The 23,824-nt window shown below is 44.2% G+C and overlaps 1 protein-coding gene across 1 annotated transcript in view; it reads left to right on the forward strand.

Annotated features, from left to right (window-relative positions):
* The window catches only part of LOC120051885 (receptor-type tyrosine-protein phosphatase F), a 224,189-nt gene that overhangs the window by 65,871 nt on the left and 134,494 nt on the right, over positions 1-23,824 (forward strand). The window contains exons 3-4 of the mRNA XM_038998772.1: positions 13,741-13,929; positions 20,446-20,556. Coding sequence (XP_038854700.1) covers positions 13,741-13,929; positions 20,446-20,556 — 300 coding nt within the window. The remainder of the gene's footprint in view (positions 1-13,740; positions 13,930-20,445; positions 20,557-23,824) is intronic.

Raw genomic sequence — 23,824 nt, forward strand, 5'->3', positions numbered from 1 at the left:
ATTTGACACACTGAACTCTATCAGAGAAGTAGTTGGTGAACCAGGCGAGGCAATCATATTGAGAAACCAAGGCTGTTCAGTCTGCCGATAAGAATGTGGTGATTGACAGAGTCGAAAGCCTTGGCCAGGTCGATGAATACGTCTGCACAGTATTGTCTCTTATCGATGGCGGTTAGGATATCGTTTAGGACCTTGAGCGTGGCTAAGGAGCACCCATGACCAGCTCTGAAACTGCATAGCGGAGACGGTACGGTGGGATTCGAAATGGTCGGTAATCTGTTTGTTAACTTGGCTTTCGAAGACCTTAGAATGGCAGGGTAGCATAGATATAGGTTTGTAGCAGTTTGGGCCTAGAGTGTCTCCCCCTTTGAAGAGGGGGATGACCGCAGCTGCTTTCCAATCTTTGGGAATCTCAGACGATACGAAAGAGAGGTTGAACAGGCTAGTAATAGGGGTTGCAACAATTTCGGCAGATAATTTTAGAAAGAGAGGGTCCAGATTGTCTAGCCCGGCTGATTTGTAGGGGTCCAGATTTTGCAGCTCTTTCAGAACATCAGCTATCTGGATTTGGGTGAAGGAGAAATGGGGGAGGCTTGGGCGAGTTCCTGCACCCCGCAGCGCTGTTGACTGGGGTAGGGGTAGCCAGGTGGAAAGCATTGCCAGCCGTAGAAAAATGTTTATTGAAATTCTCAATTATAGTGGATTTATCAGTGGTGACAGTGTTTCCGAGCCTCAGTGCAGTGGGCAACTTCGAGGAGATGCTCTTATTCTCCATGGACTTTACAGTGTCCCAGAACTTTTTTGAGTTTGTGCTACAAGATGCACATTTCTGCTTGAAAAAGCTAGCCTTGGCTTTCCTAACTGCCTGTGTATTGATTCCAAACGTCTCCGAAAAGTTGCATATCACGGGGGCTATTCGATGCTAATGAAGAACGCCACAGGATATTTTTGTCCTGGTCAAGGGCAGTCAGGTCTGGAGAGAACCAAGGGCTATGTGTGTTCCTTGTTCTACATTTTTTGAATGGGGCATGCTTATTTAAGATGGTGAGGAAGGCACTCTTAAAGAATAACAGTCATCCTCTACTGACGGGATGAGGTCAATATCCTTCCAGGATACCCAGGCCAGGTCAATTAGAAAGGCCTGCTTGCTGAAGTGTTTTAGGGAGCGTTTGACAGTGATGAGGGGTGGTCGTTTGACCACAGAACCATTACGGATGCAGGCAATGAGGTAGTTATCGCTGACATCTTGGTTGAAAACAGCAGAGGTGTATTTGGAGGGCAAGTTGGTTAGGATGATATCTATGAGGGTGCCCGTGTTTACAGTTTTGGGGTTGTACCTGGTAGGTTCATTGATAATTTGTGTGAGATTGAGGGCATCAAGCTTAGATTGTAGGATGGCCGGGGTGTTAAGCATGTCCCAGTTTAGGTCACCTAGCAGCATGAGCTCTGAAGATAGATGGGGGGCAATCAGCTAACTTTAGCTGGCTGGCTTGCTGGCTAAGATAACTGGTTAGATGGTGTTATATATTTCCAAACGTTTGGTTTACTTTAATGTAGGCTTAAGCTAGGTGTTGATAGCAACTGGCTGACTCACACAGTGCTAACATAACGTTAGCAGGATGGTAAGGCTAGTGTTAGCAGACTAGTAGGGCTAATGTTAGTAGCAACGTGGCAAAGCTGATTTGTAACAATCCATTCATAACACAGGAGGTTGGTGGCACCTTAATTGGAGAGGACGGGCTCGTGGTAATGCCTGGAGTGGAATCAGTGGAATGGTATCAAATACATCAAACACATGGTTTCCATTCCATTGCTCCGTTCCATCCATTATTATGAGCCGTCCTCCCCTCAGCAGCCTCCACTGATTCATCAGTATTTGCTTGTAAGTTGGCAGAACATTTAATTGAAACCACCAGTCATGAGTGCAAACGATTTGGTTTAATTTGAAGTTTATTTCTGTTGGAATTAACACTATAGGGAAAAGGCTGGTCCTCCATATTATGCCACAACCACAAATATTTTTTTCCGGCATGACTTCGGCATTCTTCGGAATTATGATCAGTTTTATGTAATAACTAAAAAAATAGAAAAGTGAGGTGTAACTTTGCATTGGGACTTTTGATACGTGTTTGGGAACCCTGGTCTGAGGGACCTGTCAGCCCTAAGAGAAATTCAGGAGAGAGGTCACATCTGCTTGCAGTAACACAGAGAGCAGCAGACATAGAAATATAATTATAGAATGTCAATTCGCATTCAGTCAATGTTCTCTGATTCCATAATTCTATATTCATTATCAGGGGAATTCTGTCTGTCAGGATGGAGCATTGCTGGGCTGGCTCATGGTGCACTTTACATGTAAACAGCACCATGAGAGCTGCTGCTTAAAGATGGGGCAATGTGGTGGCAGGTGCATTTCCCTGCCAGACTTCTCTCTCTCTCTCTCTCTCTCTCTCTCTCTCTCTCTCTCTCTCTCTCTCTCTCTCTCTCTCTCTCTCCTTCTCTCTCTCACACACTCTCACACTCACACACACACACACACACACACACACACACACACACACACACACACACACACACACACACACACACACACACACACACACACACACACACACACACACACATATATATATATCTCACCGGTGCAGGGGCCCGCCATTTCAGGGCACTCCAGCAATTCAGGGGAGATGTTGCCGACTGTGCTGACTTGTAGTCCTGCATGTTCCTTTGTCAGACAGTCAGAGTGAACTAGAGAGGGTAGCAGAATAGGTCATTAACCTCTAATTCCTCCCAAACCCGGATCCGGGAGCACCCCCATCAGTAAAAAAGCTGACTAGCATAGCCTAGCATAGCGTCACAAGTAAATACTAGCATCTAAATATCATTAAATCACAAGTCCAAGACACCAGATGAAAGATACACATCTTGTGAATCCAGCCATCATTTCTGATTTTTAAAATGTTTTACAGGGAAGACACAATATGTAAATCTATTAGCTAACCACGTTAGCAAAAGACACCACTTTTTTTACTCCACCAGTTTTTTACTCCATCAGTAGCTATCACAAATTCGACCAAATAAAGATATAAATAGCCACTAACCAAGAAACAACTTCATCAGATGACAGTCTGATAACATATTTATTGTATAGCATATGTTTTGTTAGAAAAATGTGCATATTTCAGGTATAAATCATAGTTTACCATTGCAGCCACCATCACAACTCTCACCAAAGCGACTAGAATAACTACAGAGAGCAACGTGTATTACCTAATTACTCATCATAAAACATTTCTTAAAAATACACAGCGTACAGCAATTGAAAGACACAGATCTTGTGAATCCAGACAATATTTCAGATTTTCTAAGTGTTTTACAGCGAAAACACAATATAGCGTTATATTAGCTTACCACAATAGCAAACATCACAACAGCATTGATTCAAGCCAAACATAGCTTGAATGTATAAACCACCAAAATATATACATTTTTTCACTAACCTTCTCAGAATTCTTCAGATGACAGTCCTATAACATCATATTACACAATGCATATAGAGTTTGTTCGAAAATGTGCATATTTAGCGGCACAAATCGTGGTTATACAATGAGAAAAGTAGCCAAGCTGCAAAGAAAATGTCAGGAGAAATCTTGGGAAAGGCACCTATTCTAATCGAAAACTATTCATAAACTTGACTAAAAAATACAAGTTGGACAGCAAATGAAAGATAAATTAGTTCTTAATGCAATCGCTGTGTTAGATTTTTAAAATTAACGTTACTGCGCAATACAGCGTGCGCTAAAGCGAGACCGCCCCATAATTCATGGCGGAATTATTATTTGACATTTGTCAACATAAGTACGAATTAACAGCATAAAGACTGCTTACTATTAGCTGAGCTTCCATCAGAATCTTGGGCAAGGTGTCCTTTCTCCAGAACAATCGTCTTTGGGTTGAAAGATGTCCTCTTCTCCTGTCGAAATAGCAGCTAACGATAGCCACCCACTGGAGAGGTGTCCAACTCGTGAAAGCGCATGACAAAGAAATCCCAGAAAATCGCAATAAACTGCTATAAACTGCTATAAGTCGGTTTAAATTAACTACCTTATGATGTCTTTAACACCTATAACGAATAAAAACATGACCGGAGATATAGAACTACTAAAACGAAAGCGTTTGCAGGACGCCATTGTGATGTCTTCTTGCGCCAGGCGCACCGTTGAAAAGGACGGTACTTCCGTTCCACGGTCTATATATAGGGTCCTAGATTGCGCAATCCACTCCATTCAAATTCTCCCCGCTTACTGACATCTAGAGGAAGACGTATGCAGTGCATGTAGCCCGATGGCTTACATGGGGACTTATAAACTGACCTCAGAACAGGGACCTCGATTTCTGAAATCTCACTCCCTGACAGGAAATGTGCTGCAGAATGAGTTCTGTTTCACTCAGAGAAATAATTCAAACGGTTTTAGAAACTAGAGAGTGTTTTCTATCCAATAGTAATAATAATATGCATATTGTACGAGCAAGAATTGAGTACGAGGCAGTTTAATTTGGGAACTCATTTTTACAAAGTCGAAATGGCGCCCCCATAGGCTCAAGAGGTTAATTAAGGAGTGGTAGACATCAGGGAGGGTGAGAGATACACACAGTCATCACTATGTCTGCCCCCGAGGTCTAACAAAGAACATAAACTCTGCTTCATACATCTTCTTTATACATGTTCCACACCTGTACAAATACCTACTTACTGCCTATGTCCCTCAATGCCTAGTTACACTGTAAAAACCGTGTTTTTACGGTAACTTTCTGTCAGCCAGTTACCTGTAAATTACTGTAAAAAAGGTACAGTACAGTATGTACTGTTAAATTTTGGTTTATCAGTACATTAGTGGAAATAAAGCATTAGAGCCGTAGACGTTCATTTTCCAACGGTGAAAAGTTTAATTGGTATATGGATTAACACTGTAAGAATGTACATTTTTAACACTAGGAGTGTTAAGGGCACAACACTGCTTAGTGTTTTTTTCAAATCTGAACAATGCTAAAATGTTATCTGTCTAAACTGTGCAGTGTAAAATAAATCTACACTTTAAAAACTGTTGATTTAACACTTTTTAAGTGGGACCTATATATACAGGGCCTTCGGAAAGAATTCAGACCCCTTGACCTTTTCCACATTTTGTTACCTTACAGCCTTATTCTAAAATGGATTAAATATATACAAATTCTCAGCAATCTACACACAACACCCCATATTTACAAAGTGAATACAGGTTTTTGGAAGCTTAGAAAACCCCCAGAAATACCTTATTTACATAAGTATTCAGATCATTTGCTATGAGACTCGAAATTGAGCTCAGGTGCATCTTGTTTCCATTGATCATCCTTTAGATGATTCTACAACCTGAGTCCACCTGTGGTAAATTCAGTTGATTTGACATGATTTGGAAATGCACACACCTGTCTACATGAGGTCAAAGGAATTGACCGTAAAGCTCTGAGACAGGATTGTGTAGTGGCAGAGATCTGGGGAAGGGTACCAAAAAGAACACAAAGAACACAGTGGCTTCCATTCTTAAATGGAAGAAGTTTGGAACCACCAAGACTCTTCCTACAGCTGGCCGTACGGCCAAACTGAGCAATCGGTGGGGAGAAGGGCCTTGGTCAGGGAGGTGACCAAGAACCCGATGGTCACTCTGTCAGAGCTCTAGAGTTCCTCTGTGGAGATGGGAGAACCTTCCAGAAGGACAACAATCTCTGCAGCACTCCACCAATCAGGCCCGATGGAAGCCACTCCTCAGTAAAAGGAACATGACAGCCCGCTTGGAGTTTGACAAAAGGCACCTAAAGACTCTCAGACAATGAGAAACAAGATTCTCAGGTCTGATGAAACCAAGATTGAACTCTTTGGCATGAATGCCAAGCGTCATGTCTGGAGAAAACCTGGCACCATCCCTACGGTGAAGCATGGTGGTGACAGCATCATGCTGTGGGGATGTTTTTCAGAGGCAGGGACTGGGAGACTAGTCAGGATCGAGGCAAAGATGAACGGTGCAAAGTACAGAGAGATCCTTGAAGAAAACCTGCTCCAGAGCGCTTAGGACCTCAGACAGAGGCAAAGGTTCACCTTCCAACAGGACAACGACCCTAAGCACACACAACGCAGGAGTGGCTTCAGGACAAGTCTCTGAATGTCTTTGAGTTGCCCAGTCAGTGCCTGGACTTGAACCTGATCAAACATCTCTGGAGAGACCTGAAAATAGCTGTGCTGCAACTCTCCCCATCCAACCTGACAGAGCTTGAGAGGATCTGCAGAGAAGAATTGGAGAAACTCCCCAAATACAGGTGTGCCAAGCTGGTAGCGTCATACCCAAGAAGACTTGATGCTGTAATTGCTGCCAAAGATGTTTCAACAAAGTACTGAGTAAAGTGTCTGAATAGTTATGTAAATGTGACATTTCAGCAAACATTTCTAAAAACCTGTTTTTGCTTTGTCATTATGGGGTATTGTGTGTAGATTGACGAGGGGGAAAAAACAATTTAATCAATTTTAGAATAAGGATTTTAACTCGCCGTGTGCTGAATCCCAATAATTATTTTGTACTGTGTACCTTTAGCTCTGTGTGTCTCTACCACTCTCCACCTCAAACATCCGTCCACATCCCTTCTACCTCCCCATCCTCTTGTCCCCCCCGGGCCTGTCTTCATCTGGGCTGATCGTGTTTCTGTGTGCTCTTGACGAAACAGTCTGGTGCATTACAAGAGGAATCTGTGGCTGTAACCTGTGCCAAACACCTTGTCACAGAAGCATTGTAGAGAACAATAGTCTCAGTGTGGAGAGGCCCTCTCTGCTCCTCTCTCGCAGCATGCCCTGAGCATCACACGTCTCAACCACCAGCCATTACACTGAGGTCAGACTCTGGCTGTGTCTGAAATGGCATCCTTTTCCCTTATAGTGCATTAGGTTTGGTCAGAAAAAGTAGTACACAATCTCGTGAATAGGGTACCATTTCAAACGAAGCTTCTCTCTCTCTCAGAGAGACCAATCAACCAGGCCTCACCTGACTATGGGTCAAGGTGCAGTGACAAGGGTGGAATTGTCTGGTAGTTTGGGAAGTGTCGCTGACGTGTCATGTTCGGGATTGCAAAGTAATATCTGTATGACAATGATCCATCACTGTAGCTAAGTTATGTGTAGTCACAGACAGTAGTAGTGGACTGGGTGTTCTATTGCAGTCCATGACTGTTCTACACTATACATTTATGCTGCTCTTATACTAACGTTAACCCATTCCATGAAATATTGTTTACCATATTAGCAAGGAAGTAGCAAACATTCACAAGCTACTGGGGAATCCACACACGCCAGTAGCCGGACGCCGCTCTGGTCTGGTGGAAGTGTCGCCGCCGTGTCGGCTCTCCACAGCCAACTGGCCGGTGCTCGGCAGGGTACCATCCCCGACGGGGTTTCCCCCTTCCCTGGAGAACGAAGCTGTTCTCGACCCAACCAACCAACCATGGAGATGCGTCACTCGCCGTGGAAGTTGAAGTAAGCGTCCTCTGGCAACGGGGGTCTCCTTGGAGATGTTGAGCCCGACCTGACACAGACCAGAAACGGCTTTGCCGCTCTGGATCCAGAGGTTCCAGCGCCTTCTTCATTTGGGGCTTCCCATTCAAGATCGGATCCGGAAGTACCTGCGTCTTCGTCCTCCTTCCTGTCTCCCTCTCCAGTGGCTTCTACCTCGGGTTCAGATCCCCGGAGCTCCCACCCTCATCAGACCGTGAGGCTGCCATTTAACATAGCCAGCTGTCACCATAGGCAGCTCTATGGTGAGAAACATCTCGGTTCACAAGGCAAAAACCCTGTGCTACCCACGAGCACGAGTACAGGATATCACAAGGCTGCTCCTGACTGTTCTATGACAGATGCCGGGAGCTGACACTGTTGTCGTCCATGTGGGGTCAAACGACATCAGGAGGGCTAGCTCAGAACATCTGAAAGTGGATTTTAAAGAACTAATTTTAGCATTAAAATACTCCAAAAAACAGCCAATCATTTCAGGTCCAGTACCATCGTTGGACCGTGGGTGTGAAAGATTCAGCAGGCTACTGGCAAAACACATCTGGCTAAAATATTATTGTAGCTCTGCTGGAGTCACTTGTATAGATAACTTTGACACCTTCTGGAAACAGAAGATACTCTACAGGAATGACAGAGTCCATCCAAATCATCTTGTCTCCTAGACTCTTCCAAGGCTGCGTTGAAACAATGACTTATCAATGACCAAAGACCAGCTCAGTTAATCCCTACCATTGTGACAATGAGTCGGCATAATGCTGCATTCAATATACATTATTCTAGGGGTGTTGGCAGACACAATGTAAGTAGCTTAATTTATGTCCCCCTAATTTCCCTGAATACCTCTGTTGTATGCAGTAATCATGAGCCTATGAACCAGAGTTACACTGTTAGCACTGAGGCGGTGTGCCATAGTAGGAAGACCTCTCAGCTCCAATACAAATAACATGAGCAAGTCTACTTCTGATAAGCTTCCCAGTAAAGCATTAAAAACAATCAAGCATCCCAGAAAAGTGCTACAAATAGCCATATTAACATATGCAGCATATGCAGTCCATGATGTCAATAACTTGCTTGTAGCAGATGACATTCATAATCTGAGTATCTCTGAAACTCACTAAGATAATACCTTTGATGATACAGTGGTAGCAATACATGGTTAGAACATTTACAGAAAAGACAGAAATGCCAATGGGGGTGGTGTTGCGGTCTGTAGAAAGAACCACGTTCATATAAAGCTTAGAGACGATCTAATGTTAAATACTGTTGAAGTAATATGACTACAGGTTCATCTGCCTCACCTAAAGCCTGTTCTGGTGGGAAGCTGCTATAGACCACCAACTGCTAACAGTCAGTATCTGGATAATATGTGTGAAATGCTTGATCATGTATGTGACATCAACAGAGAAGTATATTTTCTGGGTGATTTTAAATATTGACTGGCTGTCCACTCAAGAAAAATCTTCAAACTGTAACCAGTGCCTGCAGCCTGGTTCAGGTTGTCAGTCAACCTACCAGGGTATTTACAAACAGCACAGGAATGAAATCATCAACACGTATTAATCACATCTTTACTAATCCTGCAGACATTTGATTTAAAGCAGTATCCAAATCCATAGGATGTAGTGATCACAATATAATAGTCATATCTAGGAAAACTAAAGTTCCAAAGGCCGAGCCTAATATTGTGTATAAGAGGTCATACAATACGTTTTGTAGTGATTCATATGTTGATTATGTAAACAATATTTGCTGGTCTGTGGTGTGTAATGAGGAGCAACCAGACACTGCACTTGACACATTTCTGAAATTGCTTATTCCAGTTAATAATAAGCATGCACCCATTAAGAAAATTACTGTAAAAACTGTCAAATCTCCGTGGATTGATGAAGAATTGAAGAATTTTATGGTTGAGAGGGATGAGGCAAAAGGTATAGCAAATAAATCTGGCAGCTCAACTGATTGGCAAGCGTACTGCAAATTAAGAAATCATGTGACTAAGCTAAATAAAATGTAAATAAACTATACTATGAAACAAAGATAAACTAGATAAAGAATGATAGTAAAAAGCTTTGGAGCACCTTAAATGACATTTTGGGGAGAAAAGCCAACTCGGCTCCATCATTCATTGAATCAGATAGCTCATTCATCACAAAACTCACTGATATTGCCAACTACTTTAATGACTTTTTCATTGGCAAGATAAGCAAACTTAGAGATGACATGCCAGCAACAAATGCTGACACTACACATCCAAGTATATCAGACCAAATTATAAAAGACAAGAATTGTACTTTTGAATTACATAAAGTCAGTGGGGAAGAGGTGAAAAAATTATTGTTGTCCATCAACAATGACAAGCCACCGGGGTCTGACAATCTGGATGGAAAATAACTGAGGATAATAGCGGACGATATTGCCACTCCTATTTCCCACTTCTTCAAGTTAAGCCTACTAGAAAGTGTGTGCCCTCAGGCCTGGAGGGAAGCTAAAGTAATTCCGCTACCCAAGAATAGTAAAGCCCCCTTTGCTGGCTCAAATAGCCGACCAATCAGCCTGTTACCAACCCTTAGTAAACTTCTGGGAAAAATGGTGTTTGACCAGATACAATGCAATTTCACAGGAAACAAATTGACAACAGACTTTCAGCACGCTTATAGGCAAGGACACTCAACAAGCACAGCACTTGCACAAATGACTGATGATTGACAGAGAAATTGATGATACAATTATTGTGGGGGCTGTCTTGTTAGACTTCAGTACAACTTTTGACATTAACGATCATAGTCTGCTGCTGGAATAACGTACACTACCGTTCAAAAGTTTGGGGTCACTTAGAAATGTCCTTGTTTTTGAAAGAAAATTAAATATTTTGTCCATTAAAATAACATTAAATTGATCAGAAATACAGTGTAGACATTGTTAGTGTTGTAAATTACTATTGTAGCTGGAAATGGCAGATGTCTTGCTCCCTCTGCTGTTTCCTGAAGTCCACGATCATCTCCTTTGTTTTGTTGACGTTGAGTGAGAGGTTGTTTTCCTGACACCACACTCCGAGAGCCCTCCGAGAGCCCTCACCCTGTAGTCTCTCGTCGTTGTTGGTAATCAAGCCCACTACTGTTGTGTCGTCTGCAAACTTTATGATTGAGTTGGAGGCATGCATGGCCACGAAGTGATGGGTGAACAGGGAGTACAGGAGGGGGCTGAGCACGCACCCTTGTGGGTCCTCAGTGTTGAGGATCAGCGAAGTGTAGATGTTGTTTCCTACAGACCGCAAAGCCGACAGTCAGTATTCCCTTAAGACCGCGACAGTAAAGGAACCTATGGGATTAGTTGCTGAAGCATGCGGGGCATGTGAATTACTTTTTACTCTCCCAGGTATGGTATGGGAGCAGAGACAGAGATGGTCAGACAGCAAGAATGGGATTTGACACAGTTTAAATAATTTGCAATGGCATTCTAAGAAGGCTGCGTTACCCTCTTTCCTCCCTCTCCTCCATATTGATAATGACCAGGGCACATCCCCAGCTCCCCTTGGGGTACTATTACAGTATGTCATCTCTTAGTGAGACACTGAAAAGACAAAGGCTTCCTCGGGGCAAATGGTTCCTCACAGAACTTCAAGGCATCCTTGCCAGTCGACAATTAACTTCTAAGTGGGTATAGAGACGACAACTCATGGAGCTCCAGCTCTTATTGTGTGAGGGGGGAGAGAACAGGCAGTTCTTACCTAAGTCAGAGCCTAAGAGCCCAGGGAGGAGCAACACTGATAGGCTACAGTAGGTGTTTCCCAGTGACAATCAGCAAGACAGTCTGCCAACCTGCCAGCCAGCCAGCTAACCCCTTTCTTCAGTCCCCTGATTCATATGACAGTTGTTTCCCATATCCAGCCAGCCCCTCCTCAGAGTCCTCAGGGTTCATGTGTCTCTTTCTCTCCATGGGATCCCACCTCCCTTTCACAGCCAGTCTCTTTATTAGAGGGTTTCCCAGTGTCTCTCTGAACTGTCCTTTACTCTTCTGAGCCAGACGTTTGTATCATTGTGTGCATCCCAAATTAACCAAAAATGACCCATAGGTTTCTGGCCAAAGGTAGGGCACTATAAAGGAAATAGGGTGCCATTGGGGAAACAATTATTGTCCTTTCACTCTTGAGGTTTTCTTCTCTGATTCAGAGGGGTTGGGTTAAATGCAGAAGACACATTAAATGCATCCAGTTGTCCAACTGACTAGGTATCCCCTTTCCCTTCCCTTTCCCATTCTGTTTCTTTACAGGACTAATAGACTAATAGACACCCTCATCCTAATAAATTACCCCCTCTTTACACTACCTGCTATTGACTTTCCCCTCTGTAGTACCTGGTATTGACAGAATCACAGCGTCACCATTGTTCACACTGCCTCAGGTTACTGTCATACAAGAGTAACGACAGGTAGTGGCATGCGTCCCCAAATGGTACCCCATTCCCTTTATAGTGCACTACTTTTGACCAGGTACCACACAGTTCTGGCCAAAAGTACTGCACTACATAGGAGATAGGGTGTGATTTGGGACGCATATACTGTTGTCACATCACCTTGCTCATCAATACGGGCTTGGCTGCTGTCTGTCACGGTTGCCGATGTCTTTTGCATTTTCACTTATCCATCAAGCGTTCAAGTTACTGTAGTCTAGCTTGTCCCATTGAAGCCTGTTAATTACTGTAACTGCAACAAACTTGGCAAAGGGGCAGGATTCGATTAAAGTTGAGTTTTTATTTAAACCGAAAAACACGGCGAATTAAACAGGTTTCAATAAAAACATGAAGCTTGAGCTTCCCGAGTGGCACAGCAGTCTAAGGCACTGCATCACAGTGCTAGAGCCATCACTCAGATCCGGGTTTGATCCCGGGCTGTGTCGCAGCTAGCCGCGACCAGGAGACCCGTGAGGTGGCGCACAATTGGCCCAGGGTCATCCGGGTTAGGGGAGGGTTTGGGTTGCTAGGATGTCCTTATCCCATCGCGCTCTAGTGACTCCTTGTGGTGGGCCGGGCACATGCACGCTGATTTCGGTCGCCAGTTGTACGGTGTTTCCTCCGACACGTTGGTGCGGCTGACTTCCGGGTTAAGCGAGCAGTGTGTCAAGAAGCACTGTGGTTTGGCGGGGTCGTGTTTCGGAGGACGCGTTGCTCTCAACCTTCGTCTTTCCCAAGTCCGTACGGGAGTTACAGCAATGGGACAAGACTGTAACTACCAATTGGATATCATGAAAAAGGGGTAAAAAGTACAACAACAAAGTTTATGCCTGGTACCGATCCTTGTCCTGGTCCAGTTTACACCAGTTTACTTACAGTATATACTGTAGATATCCTAAGCTTCTGCATCAGTTATTTCAAGGTCCTTCCAATTTATTTCCTTCAGCGCTTTCCTTTTCTAGAGTACCTGGAGATGGGGTGTATTTCCTCCTTTCACACACAAGGGAGAAGAAGGGAAGCATGGAAAGGGATTTCAGGCATTGATTGTATTACGTTTTTATGCAGAATTTGACAGAGGCTGGCATTTGACCACACTTATCCTTCCAGATGATCATACCTGGGAAAGCAGGGGACCCTCTCTATCTGAATGCAATTCATCCAGAGTGAAATTGCGTCTCGCACTCCGGCCTCACTCTCCACAGATCCATGACGAGAAATTCCATAGGTGGATTAGTCACGCCTTGGCCTAGCGATATTTACATTGGGGATGTATTTCACAGTGTTTTAAAGGCAACCACCTCACTGCAGCTCAAGGCTGTGGGATGAACAGGCCAATCACAGAGGAGAGCACAGACCATGACTGATGGGGTGGTCTCACATATCAAGATGTGAAGGAAAGAAGTCACAGGCTGTGTGTGTGCGTGTGTGTGTGTGTGTGTGTGTGTGTGTGTGTGTGTGTGTGTGTGTGTGTGTGTGTGTGTGTGTGTGTGTGTGTGTGTGTGTGTGTGTGTGTGTGTGTGAGAGAGAGAATGCATTTAATGGATGACTGGTGCCTTCGTTCAGTGTTTCTCAACTTTTTTATACCAGGGACTACCAGCAAGATATGTTCACTCGTGTCAGGGTCCACTTACATTAAAACTATCATTGTACTATATACAGTATATCATATACACTAACCACCACTCTCTCTCTCTGTGTCTCCAGAGGACCAGATTCCCCATGGGTTCCCCACCATAGATATGGGACCCCAGCTGAAGGTAGTAGAGCGGACCCGTACAGCCACCATGCTGTGTGCTGCTAGTGGCAACCCCGACCCAGAGATCTCCTGGTTCAAGGACTTCCTCCCTGTAGATATCAACAGCAGCAACGGAAGAATCAAACAGCTCCGCTCAGGTACAGAGTCTCCACACGGTCCCCACATACTGTACATGGTTATTTCTGAGAAACACACACACACAGTATTTTGCACCATGTCAAACACACCCAATAAAATCACTGAAATTTAATATATATTCCAATGCTGTGTTGAACAATGATGAGAATATGCATCTATTTGTGTAGAATGTATTTTTTTAAATTAAAATGTAATTGCCAAATCACTCCTTAAAGTTGTGAATAAATGTTTCTCTACTTTAATTTAACTGCATACAGCTCTGTAATTCCCTCAGTGGCTCCTGAAAGGGATTGCTGCTGCTGTTCTGTGCCTGTGGTGCCTTCAGTACCAGATGCAGGCAGCCATTCGTCTTAACATTATAACTAACCACAAGGCTCAGTACAACTCAGAAAGGTGGCCTGTTTCCAAGCACTTATTTAGTTAGTAAGGCTGGCGCAGCAAAGCTGTCCGGCTGTGGACTTCATACCTTTGTACTACAGGCCTATACCCTCCCTACAGTCAGTTTTGAGGGGGAAACCGTTCATGAAAATGTTGGAGTCTGGCTCCCTACTCCCTAAACCCTTAGCATCAATGCAACCTCCTAAAGCATTCCAGATAGGCATCAACTATTGAACCCCAGCCCTGGAAGCATAGAATATAATATAGAAACAGAGGTATAATTGCAGTGTTTCACCTCTGGCTCCTATCCACAGACACAGAGAGAGGAAAGGCTGAGAGAAGCTGTAGGATATCTCTGGTCTGCATTGTAAATGGCACCGTATCCCCTGTATAGAGCTCTATAGGGCTCTGGTCAAAAGCAGTGCACTATAAAGGGATATAAAGAGAATAGGATGCCATTTGGGACACAGGCTATGTGTAGCTTTGAAGCCTGTGGAAGCTGGAGGATTTCCCCAGGCAGGCTTCAGCTGCAGAGGCCTCAGGTGAAGACAGATCCTCCCGCCATGATGTATTATTAACATGACAGCACTGCAATTTTCTTCAATTTGGTTCATAGCGCTGGCTTGCCTTCCTCGTCACACATCGGCTGCATCCTAACTGTAACCTTATTCCCATCATAGTGCACTACTTTTGACCAGAGCCCTGGGTTCTGGTCGAAAGTAGGGCACTATGTAGGGAAAAGTGTACCATTTGGGATGCATATAATCCGACTGCAGTCAAGCACAAATGGGCATGTCTCTTTTTTCTCTTCTTTTTTAAGTGCTGCCCGTTCGCTAAATGTCTGTCAGAGGTCAACTTGACATTCAAGCAATTTATTTGTTCCAATACAATTCATTACGCGCTCGTGAGATTACATTTGCTCATAAATTAGTATCCCTATTATAGGACCTTTTATCCATCAAGGAATGCTAATAGCCAAAATTTTCCATTTGAGACCTTTGCACTCTGGTAGAAAATGAAAGACAAGTCAGTATGTGTCCTTTGCGTCAAATGAAGCTCAGAGCTCTGTCCCACCTCTACTAAGGTTGCATCCCAAATGGCATGCTATTCCCTACATAGGGTGACATTTGGGATGCAGTCTTAAACATGTCATTGTCTCCCGGTAATTACCGATAGGCTTGTACAAACCAGGAAGTCTGGCCCCTGACATCGATCAACACTGTTTACAATGCAGGCCACACAAAAAGCAAACAGACACTCATCCTGACACTCCTCCTCTGCTGTCCTGGGGATCTGATAGGGAGGAAGAGAGGTGTGGGGGAGGAGTAGGAGTGGAAGAGGAGGAGGATTAGTGTCTCTAGAAGTGGCTAAACCTCTATCCTTTCCGGTAAATACTCCTGGAGTAGCAGGTGTACCAGGCCACGGCTCTGTGTGTGGAGTAGTCACTCAAACTCTTCTGGGTCCTCCTGACTCACCAGGGTTGGATCCCAAATGTCACCTTTTCCTCTTTATAGTGCACCTCATTCCCTTTATAGTGCAATACTTTTGAAAGGGGCTTTATTCAAATGTAGTACACTATATAGGAAATAGAGGGTCATTTGGGACACATCCTAGGTGATTGGTGATTCTCTCCACTGCAGCCTGCTAGTAACATAATTAGCTGAGTTTTATTATGCCATCCTTGAATTATTATGAATATGTATATGGTTAATGATGACATGATAAAATGTGTTAAATATATACGGTCATAATATTATGTCCTTGTGAAGGCAGAGCATGGACTAATTAATTCCACGGTAATAGGTTATTGTTGTGCATTAACCCCAATGTATTTCTTCACCATATAGGAAAATGAATACCTGCCTACTGTATCCAGGATATTGCGAAAACATAATAAAGTACCATTATTTTTCACAATTTACCTAGTACCTGCTACACTGAAATCTGTCATGGACAAAGCATGTGATATTCATACTGAACTAAAACCAACCTCAGCTCAGTACATGGAGGCTGTATGTCTGTCCTGGCAGGTCTCAGCGTAGACCCAGTCCTCTTTAAGCTGCTGATGACCTCATCAACATGGGACACACAGCTTTTAGGGGGCTCTCCGTCCTCTTCTCTCAACCCCTCACCTCCACCTCTATGCTCCTGTTTAATGAGTGGATACTGGTTTGGATTTATTATCCAGATCGTGTGTATCTGTATAGTAACCAAACCGACTCCTCCAACGTTTGTCGCATATGACTAAATATGCCCAAATGACCCCGTACTAACAACTACAGGAATAATCAATGAAATCAAACAATATATTATTTGTGAAGACAAAATATGCAGCTAATTAGTTAGAGGGTGGTCCACAAAAAAAGGATAATTAATAAAAATGTATTTTATATGGCCTGTTCAATACACATGTTTAAACATGTGATTTTAACGGCTGTAACTTAGTCATATTGAGATGTTTCAGTATGCGAATAACACTGCACCCACCTAAGACTTTCTCTCACAATGCAGCAGCAATATCACAACTTAGGCTACTGTATTCCAGGGCACAGGTTTCTTAGTATTACATCAGATACTGTTGTAGCCTGTGTTTGTGTTAACCTCATTACGACAGGAAGCTGAACAGCCCAGATTAGTTAACCTGTCTAGAGTTAGTCTGTAGACATTATCAGAATGTCTTAGGTAACAGCCAGAAACAGGCCTGTTTTGGGTGGACGGCGGATCACTATTCAAGGTTGATGTTGATGGCCAGGTGTTAACACAAACAAGCAGGTGGGGAGAATAAGTAGCTTTGCAATCATAGCAGACTGACAGCTCAGTAGCACAAATAGCCAGGTGTATAGCATAAACAATTATGGAGAGAAAACAAATATCCAGGTGTACACAACATAAAGAGTCAGGATTATAGCACACAGCAGGCAAGTCCAGAGCAGAAGTAGTCGGGTATTCAGAAAATAGGCAGTCAGTACTAGGATATTACGAAATAAGTACTGGTTACAGATAACCGGCTTAGTCAGAGTTACCACTCTGTTACCACTCTGGTACGCTCACCCAACGCAACAAAACACAAACTTGTGTTATATCCAGAAATGTAAAAAGCGATTTTTTTATAAACATGTTGAGGGAGAAATAGCTTCTGGAATTCAATACTCAAGTTCTTCTTCACTCTGCCGTTTCTTCTCTTTTTTCTTTCTTTCTTTCTTTCTTTCTTTCTTTCTTTCTTTCTTTCTTTCTTTCTTTCTTTCTTTCTTTCTTTCTTTCTTTCTTTCTTTCTCTCATCTTTGTACTAATGCTTCTCTCTAATCTTATTTGCATTCAAATTACCTCTCCAGGTGGTACACCAATCAGAGGTAAGAATGCTGGGTACACAGAAAACTGTCCACTCACGTCATCCTTCCTGTCCTCGTCCTCATTCTCCTCCTCCATTCCCTCCTCCTTTCACCTCACAATGTCCTCATCACCAGTTGTCTCACTCTCTCTCTGGGCCCTGACTCCTTCTCCACATCAGTACATGACCCTTTGTAAGTCTGTCTGGTCAATGGCACCTCTAAAAACACAAACGTCAAAGAACGAATCTACAAAATCCTTACTAGACATCCCACTCAAATTAAACCGTCTTAACGTTCACTTAAGAAAACTGTAACTTCGTAGAAAGATGGACCTGCTTAAACTGTAGATTAACAAAACATATGATTCATATTTTGAATGGCAGCTCTATCCTGAGCGTAGATCGTGATCTCTTGACCACTCTTTCAGTTTTTATATTCCTAGACTCCTCGCGATGAGCCTGACATTACTGTATTTCCATTCCCAACGTATGGCGGGATTGACACCTGCTATGATTAGTAGTCTGTGATGTGTTTATGAGGTGGTCAACGCTGACCCCTGTCTGAGCACTGTCCTGAGAGGCTGTAGTCAGAGGCAGGAAGGAGGAAGAGGTACTAGATTGCATTATTAAAGGTTCAACTTCGTTGGGCAGAGTGAGAGTGGAGCTTCTGGCAGCTAGCTACACTCTTTATTGAGGGTCCTAGAATCTCCATGGCTGCGCCTCAAATGGCACCCTATTCCCTACATAGTGCCCTAGTCAAAAGTAGTGCACTATGAATAGGGTGCCATTGGGGAAGCAGACCATCTCTCTGATTGAGAAGTTGTCGTATACCTCTGGCTTATTTTATACAAGGGAGAAAAGCGAGAGCAGGCTTCGGTGATTGGGTCAGAATGAACTTCCCCATTTGCCTGCTGCTCATCTCGTCGTCTCTCTCCAGAGATAAAGAACATCTCATCTCATCAAGGGGTCTCACTGCCATGAAGACGTGCTGAAAGGAAACGTGTTCCAAATGGCACCATATTCACTATATTGCGTTACTTTTGACCGGAGCCCAATGGGCCCTTGACAAAAGTAGTGCACGGTATAGGTAATAGGTTGTCGTTTGGGATACATTTAAAATGGGTTCCACAAGATCCAATCAAAGAGGAATGGAAAGGGTAATACATATTATCCTTTTCCAGATTTAACTATGTGGCAATAACCAGCCACTGCTGCGTTCCTCTGCTCTCCGCACATCGGAGACAGGATTGCCCTAGCCTACACCAAGCGTTGATCACTAGAAGTTAAGGCTAGAGGGAGAAAGCTAAGACCTTGGAAAGAGAACTGTACATCAAACACGTCTCTCATTATCATTCTGACACAATTGCATTGTGATATGGAAAGGAAATGTCTTGGAGGGAAGAAAGTCTTACCTGAGTTGGGCTCTGTGTGTGTGGGGAGGGGGGGGGGGGTAGTTACGGGGAGAGGGGGTATGAATGAGCCAATCAGAAGCTTGTCTGCGTATATGTGACGTTTGTAGCAGCAGGATAAACATCTCAGGCAGAATCCTCTAGATGATTGACGTAACATGGTGGCTGCTGGATGAAGATATCTCTGGGCGCCCATCCATCTCACCTAACTCCAGATTCACATGGATGTCACCGCACACTTTTATTTCTATGTCCAAATTGTATCAGCAGTTGTGTGACAAACTCATCCCATATGATGCATTTCAGATTCATTTCTGAAATATATTCTCACATTTATTTTCGATTAATATTCCGTCACTGATCTCAAACTGCATGACGTGTGTAACATCACGATCAAGAGCATCCCTGTACATGAACACCTGACACACAGTCATGTTGTCTGTCAAAACCGATCCAGAGTCTACTGTATATGAATAATTGTTCATTGTATAAAGGAAAATGCACTGGGATGTATGCTTTGGTAAATGGTAAAAGAAAATGATAAACCACGTGATCACTCAGAGTGAGCTGGAACAGGTAAGTGTTATGTTCCTGATCCAGTCTTCATGTGTCATCCGTTTTAGACAGGGACGGGCAAAGAGGACTGTCGACAAGAGTAGGAATAAAAGAGTCTTTCACTCCCCTAGTCTGTTTTTTCTCATTTGTTTCCTCACTGTTTGAAAAATGGTTCCCGTCCTCACTGTCACTAACAGTAGAGCAGGTGATAAGAACTAATCAGTGGTGAACAAAGCAGAATTGATTAGTGATTTGTGGCTAGTTCATCTGTGAGCCTGAAGGCTGAAGCTTTGGCGGAGTGATGGGGAGATCGTTAAAGTACAGCAGAACTCTTAGGGATTCCCATCTCTCTGTACTAACATTACTCACAGAATGGCTTAGGCCTGTATTGGACTTTAGTATTGAAAAGTGAGAAGATAAAGATATGTTTTCTTGTTTATGAGACAGCAGGTTTAGAATTCCTCACTTTTAAATTACTGTATGTATTTTTTTTACTTGATTTGCTTTTCTCCTCTGTCCAGTCTTACTGTAACATCAGGATGAGCTATAGTTCCTGTTAAATACCACATATGAGTACTTCATGGAAATTGCTATTGTGTGTGTGTGTGTGTGTGTGTGAGTTTGAAGTAGTGTAAGTCTGAACAGACATTTCAGTGTGCATTAACTGCATTTTGTCCTAAATGTCACCCTACTCCCTATATAGTGCACTACATTTGACCAGGGTGAATACGGCTCAAACAGTCAAAAATAGTGCACTATGTAGGGAATAGGGTGCCATTTGATATGCAAACCATGTATCCATCTGAGTGGACTCTGAGGCTTGACAATGTGCCCTCTCCCTTCAGGAGCTCTCCAAATAGAAAACAGCGAGGAGTCGGACCAGGGCAAGTACGAGTGTGTGGCGGTCAACAGCGCCGGGACCCGCTACTCGGCTCCGGCCAACCTATACGTGAGAGGTAAGAGCCCTCCCTGCCTGGCGAGCGAGTCAGTGCTAACAGTGGGGGCCATCCACCTGTCCATAAAGTACCTATTCTATTCTATCACTTCCCTCACTGCTCTCTGGTCAAGCGCTAAAGACTAGTGTAAGCTAACCCACTCCACAGCTACACAACCAGGTCTGCTCTCTGGTCAAGTTAACCCACTCCTCTCCACAGCGAGCCTGGTCTGGCTATACAAATATTCCACATGGATCTATTCACTGGCTGGAAACTGACAAATGCCAACCAACTACTTCCTCACTGGAATAATAGAGCACCTACCCAGCCAAGCAGTCAGTGAAAGGCTCAGCCTAACCAGTTGATGCCTGTTCTTGTCATGTCAATGTTTTGTCTATTCTCTGTGGGGGGTGTTTATTTTTCTTGATCTTTTATTTTCTCCTGGGTGATTCTATACTCCCTATAGGCCCCTGGTAAAAAGCAATGCACTATATAGGGATTCGGGTGCCATTTGGGATGCAGGCTTGTTGAAGTGGAGAGAGTTGTTATATGCTGGTGGTACATATGCAGTCTTGTAGACATACTGTGCATACAGGAAATAGACACCTCGTTGGTTACTGTCATCCTGAGTGTAGGAAATTCCCCTATCAACAGGATGCTATGCATTCTATGACTGCGTCTCAAATGGCACTCTATCTCCTATTTAGTGCACTGCCTATTTGTTCTACTACTACAAAGCAAACAGGGCTGATGTCATATCAAACTCAACCCCCATGGTCTTTTAGAGAATAATGTTCGGCAGCAAACAATTCAATTAGCCTCTATTCCACCAGCCAATATCAGGTTCTCAAAGGCAATTTCCATGCTTCAACTCAAGTTGGTTCCTTATGTCCCTGTTTTATGCACACCCACAGGTTTTTACCGTGCTCATTGCAAACACATTGGAAAAGTTCACCAAGGGCAAAGAATTAAGTTATTCACACCTTTTTATGTTACTGATGTCACTTCTCCCCCACTCCCCCTCTCTGGCGCTCAAGGGCACCAGGCAACCCATCATTACGCACACCCGTCACCATCATTACGCGCATGAGCACTTCATAGGACTCACCTGGATTCTATGACTTTATTGATTGCCTCTCCTATATCTGTCACTTCCTCAGTTTCTTCCCCATGTCTGCATTAATGTCATTTGTTACCCCTCTCCAGATGCTGTTCTATGTTTTGTTATACAGTTGGAAGTTTACATACACCTTCGACAAATACATTTCAACTCAGTTTTTCACAATTCCTGACATTTAATCCTAGTAAAAATTCCCTGTTTTAGGTCAGTTAGGATCACCACTTTATTTTAAGAATGTGAAATGTCAGAATGATAGTAGAGAGAATGATTTATTTCAGCTTTTATTTCTTTCATCACATTCCCAGTGGGTCAGAAGTTTACATACACTCAATTAGTATTTGGTAGCATTGCCTTTAAATTGTTTCACTTGGGTCAAACGTTTCGGGTAGCCTTCCAGAAGCTTCCCACAATAAGTGTATGTAAACTTCCGACTTCAACTGTATGTCCGTTTATCCATTAATCTTCACTCCCTGTACTTGCTTCTCGTCTCCCAGCGTCTGTCCTTACAGAATGGAGACACCAATATTGGAAGCATCAGGGAGTTTTTTTGTTTTTTGTTGGGGTTGGTGACGTCAGGCCCGGGTACCGGGGGTGCCTCAGCTGGCTTGTCGGGCTCCCATCCCACATCATGTCTCAGCCGGCTCGTCAGACTCCCACGCCTTAGCCGGCTCATCAGGCTCCCATCCCACATCATGTCTCAGCCGGCTCGTCAGACTCCCACGCCTCAGCCGGCTCGTCAGACTCCCACGCCTCAGCCGGCTTGTGAGACTCCCACGCCTCAGCCGGCTCATCAGGCTCCCATCCCACGTCATGTCTCAACCGGCCTGTCAGACTCCCATGTCTCGGGCCGGCACGTCGAGCTAACACATCTCGGGCCGGCACGTCGGGCTCCCACGCCTCGGGCCGTCACGTCGGGCTCCCATGCCTCGAGGCGGCACCCAACACCTCAGGCCGGGCTCCCACGCCTCAGCTGGCTGGTCGGGCTCCCATCCCACGTTATGTCTCAGCTGGCTTGTCAGACTCCCACGCCTCAGCCGGCTCATCAGGCTCCCATCCCACGTCATGTCTCAGTCGGCCCATCAGACTCCCACGTCTCGGGCCGGCACGTCGAGCTAACACATCTCGGGCCGGCACCTCGGGTTCCCACGCCTCGGGCCGGCACCCCACACCTCGGGCTGGCACGTCGGGCTCCCACGCCTCGGGCCGGCTGGTCGGGCTACCACGCCTCGGGCCTGCTGGTCGGGCTCCCACGCCTCGGCCGGCTCGTCCGGCTCCCACGCCTCCCTCGGCCGGCCCGTCAGGCTCGCCAAGGTGGGTCGCTAAGTGGTGCCACTTGAGGGGTGGTCCTGTCACGCCTGATCCAGCTCCCCCTCTCTGGCCCTCGAGGGCACCAGGCAGCCCATCATTTCGCACACATGTCACCATTGTTACGTGCATCAGCGCTTCATGGGACTCACCTGGACTCTTATACTTTATTGATTGCCTCCCCTATATCTGTCACTTCCTCAGTTTCTTCCCCGTGTCTACATTAATGTCATTTTGATCCCCCTGTCCAGACGCTGTTCTTGTTTTGTTATGTCAGTTTAACCATTAAATCTTCACTCCTTGTACTTGCTTCTCGTCTCATAGCGTCTGTCCTTACAACTGAGACCATTCTAATATATCTACATTGATCGTAGATTCCCATTTATCCATTTCCATATAAACAATATTTATTAATTAGTGTCTTTTTTTTACATACATACATACAGTGCCTTGCAAAAGTCTTCAGCCCCTTGGCGTTTTTCCTATTTTCTTTCATTACAATCTGTAATTTAAATAGATTTTTATTTGTATTTCATGTAATGGACATAAACGAAATAGTCCAAATTGGTGAAGTGAAATGAAAAAAATTACTTGTTTCAGAAAATTCTAAAAAATGAATTACCAGAAAGTGGTGCGCGCATGTGTATTCATCCCCTCTGCTATTAAGCCCCTAAATAAGATCTGGTGCAACCAATTACCTACAGAAGTCACATAATTAGTTAAATAAAGTCCACCTGTGCGCAATCTAAGTGTCACATGATCTGTCACATGATCTCAGTATATATACACCTGTTCTGAAAGGCCCCAGAGTCTGCAACACCACTAAGCAAGGGGCACCACCAAGCAAGTGACACTATGAAGACC

This window comes from Salvelinus namaycush, chromosome 8 (genome assembly GCF_016432855.1).
Source record: "Salvelinus namaycush isolate Seneca chromosome 8, SaNama_1.0, whole genome shotgun sequence".
In the NCBI taxonomy this organism is placed as follows: Eukaryota; Metazoa; Chordata; class Actinopteri; order Salmoniformes; family Salmonidae; genus Salvelinus; species Salvelinus namaycush.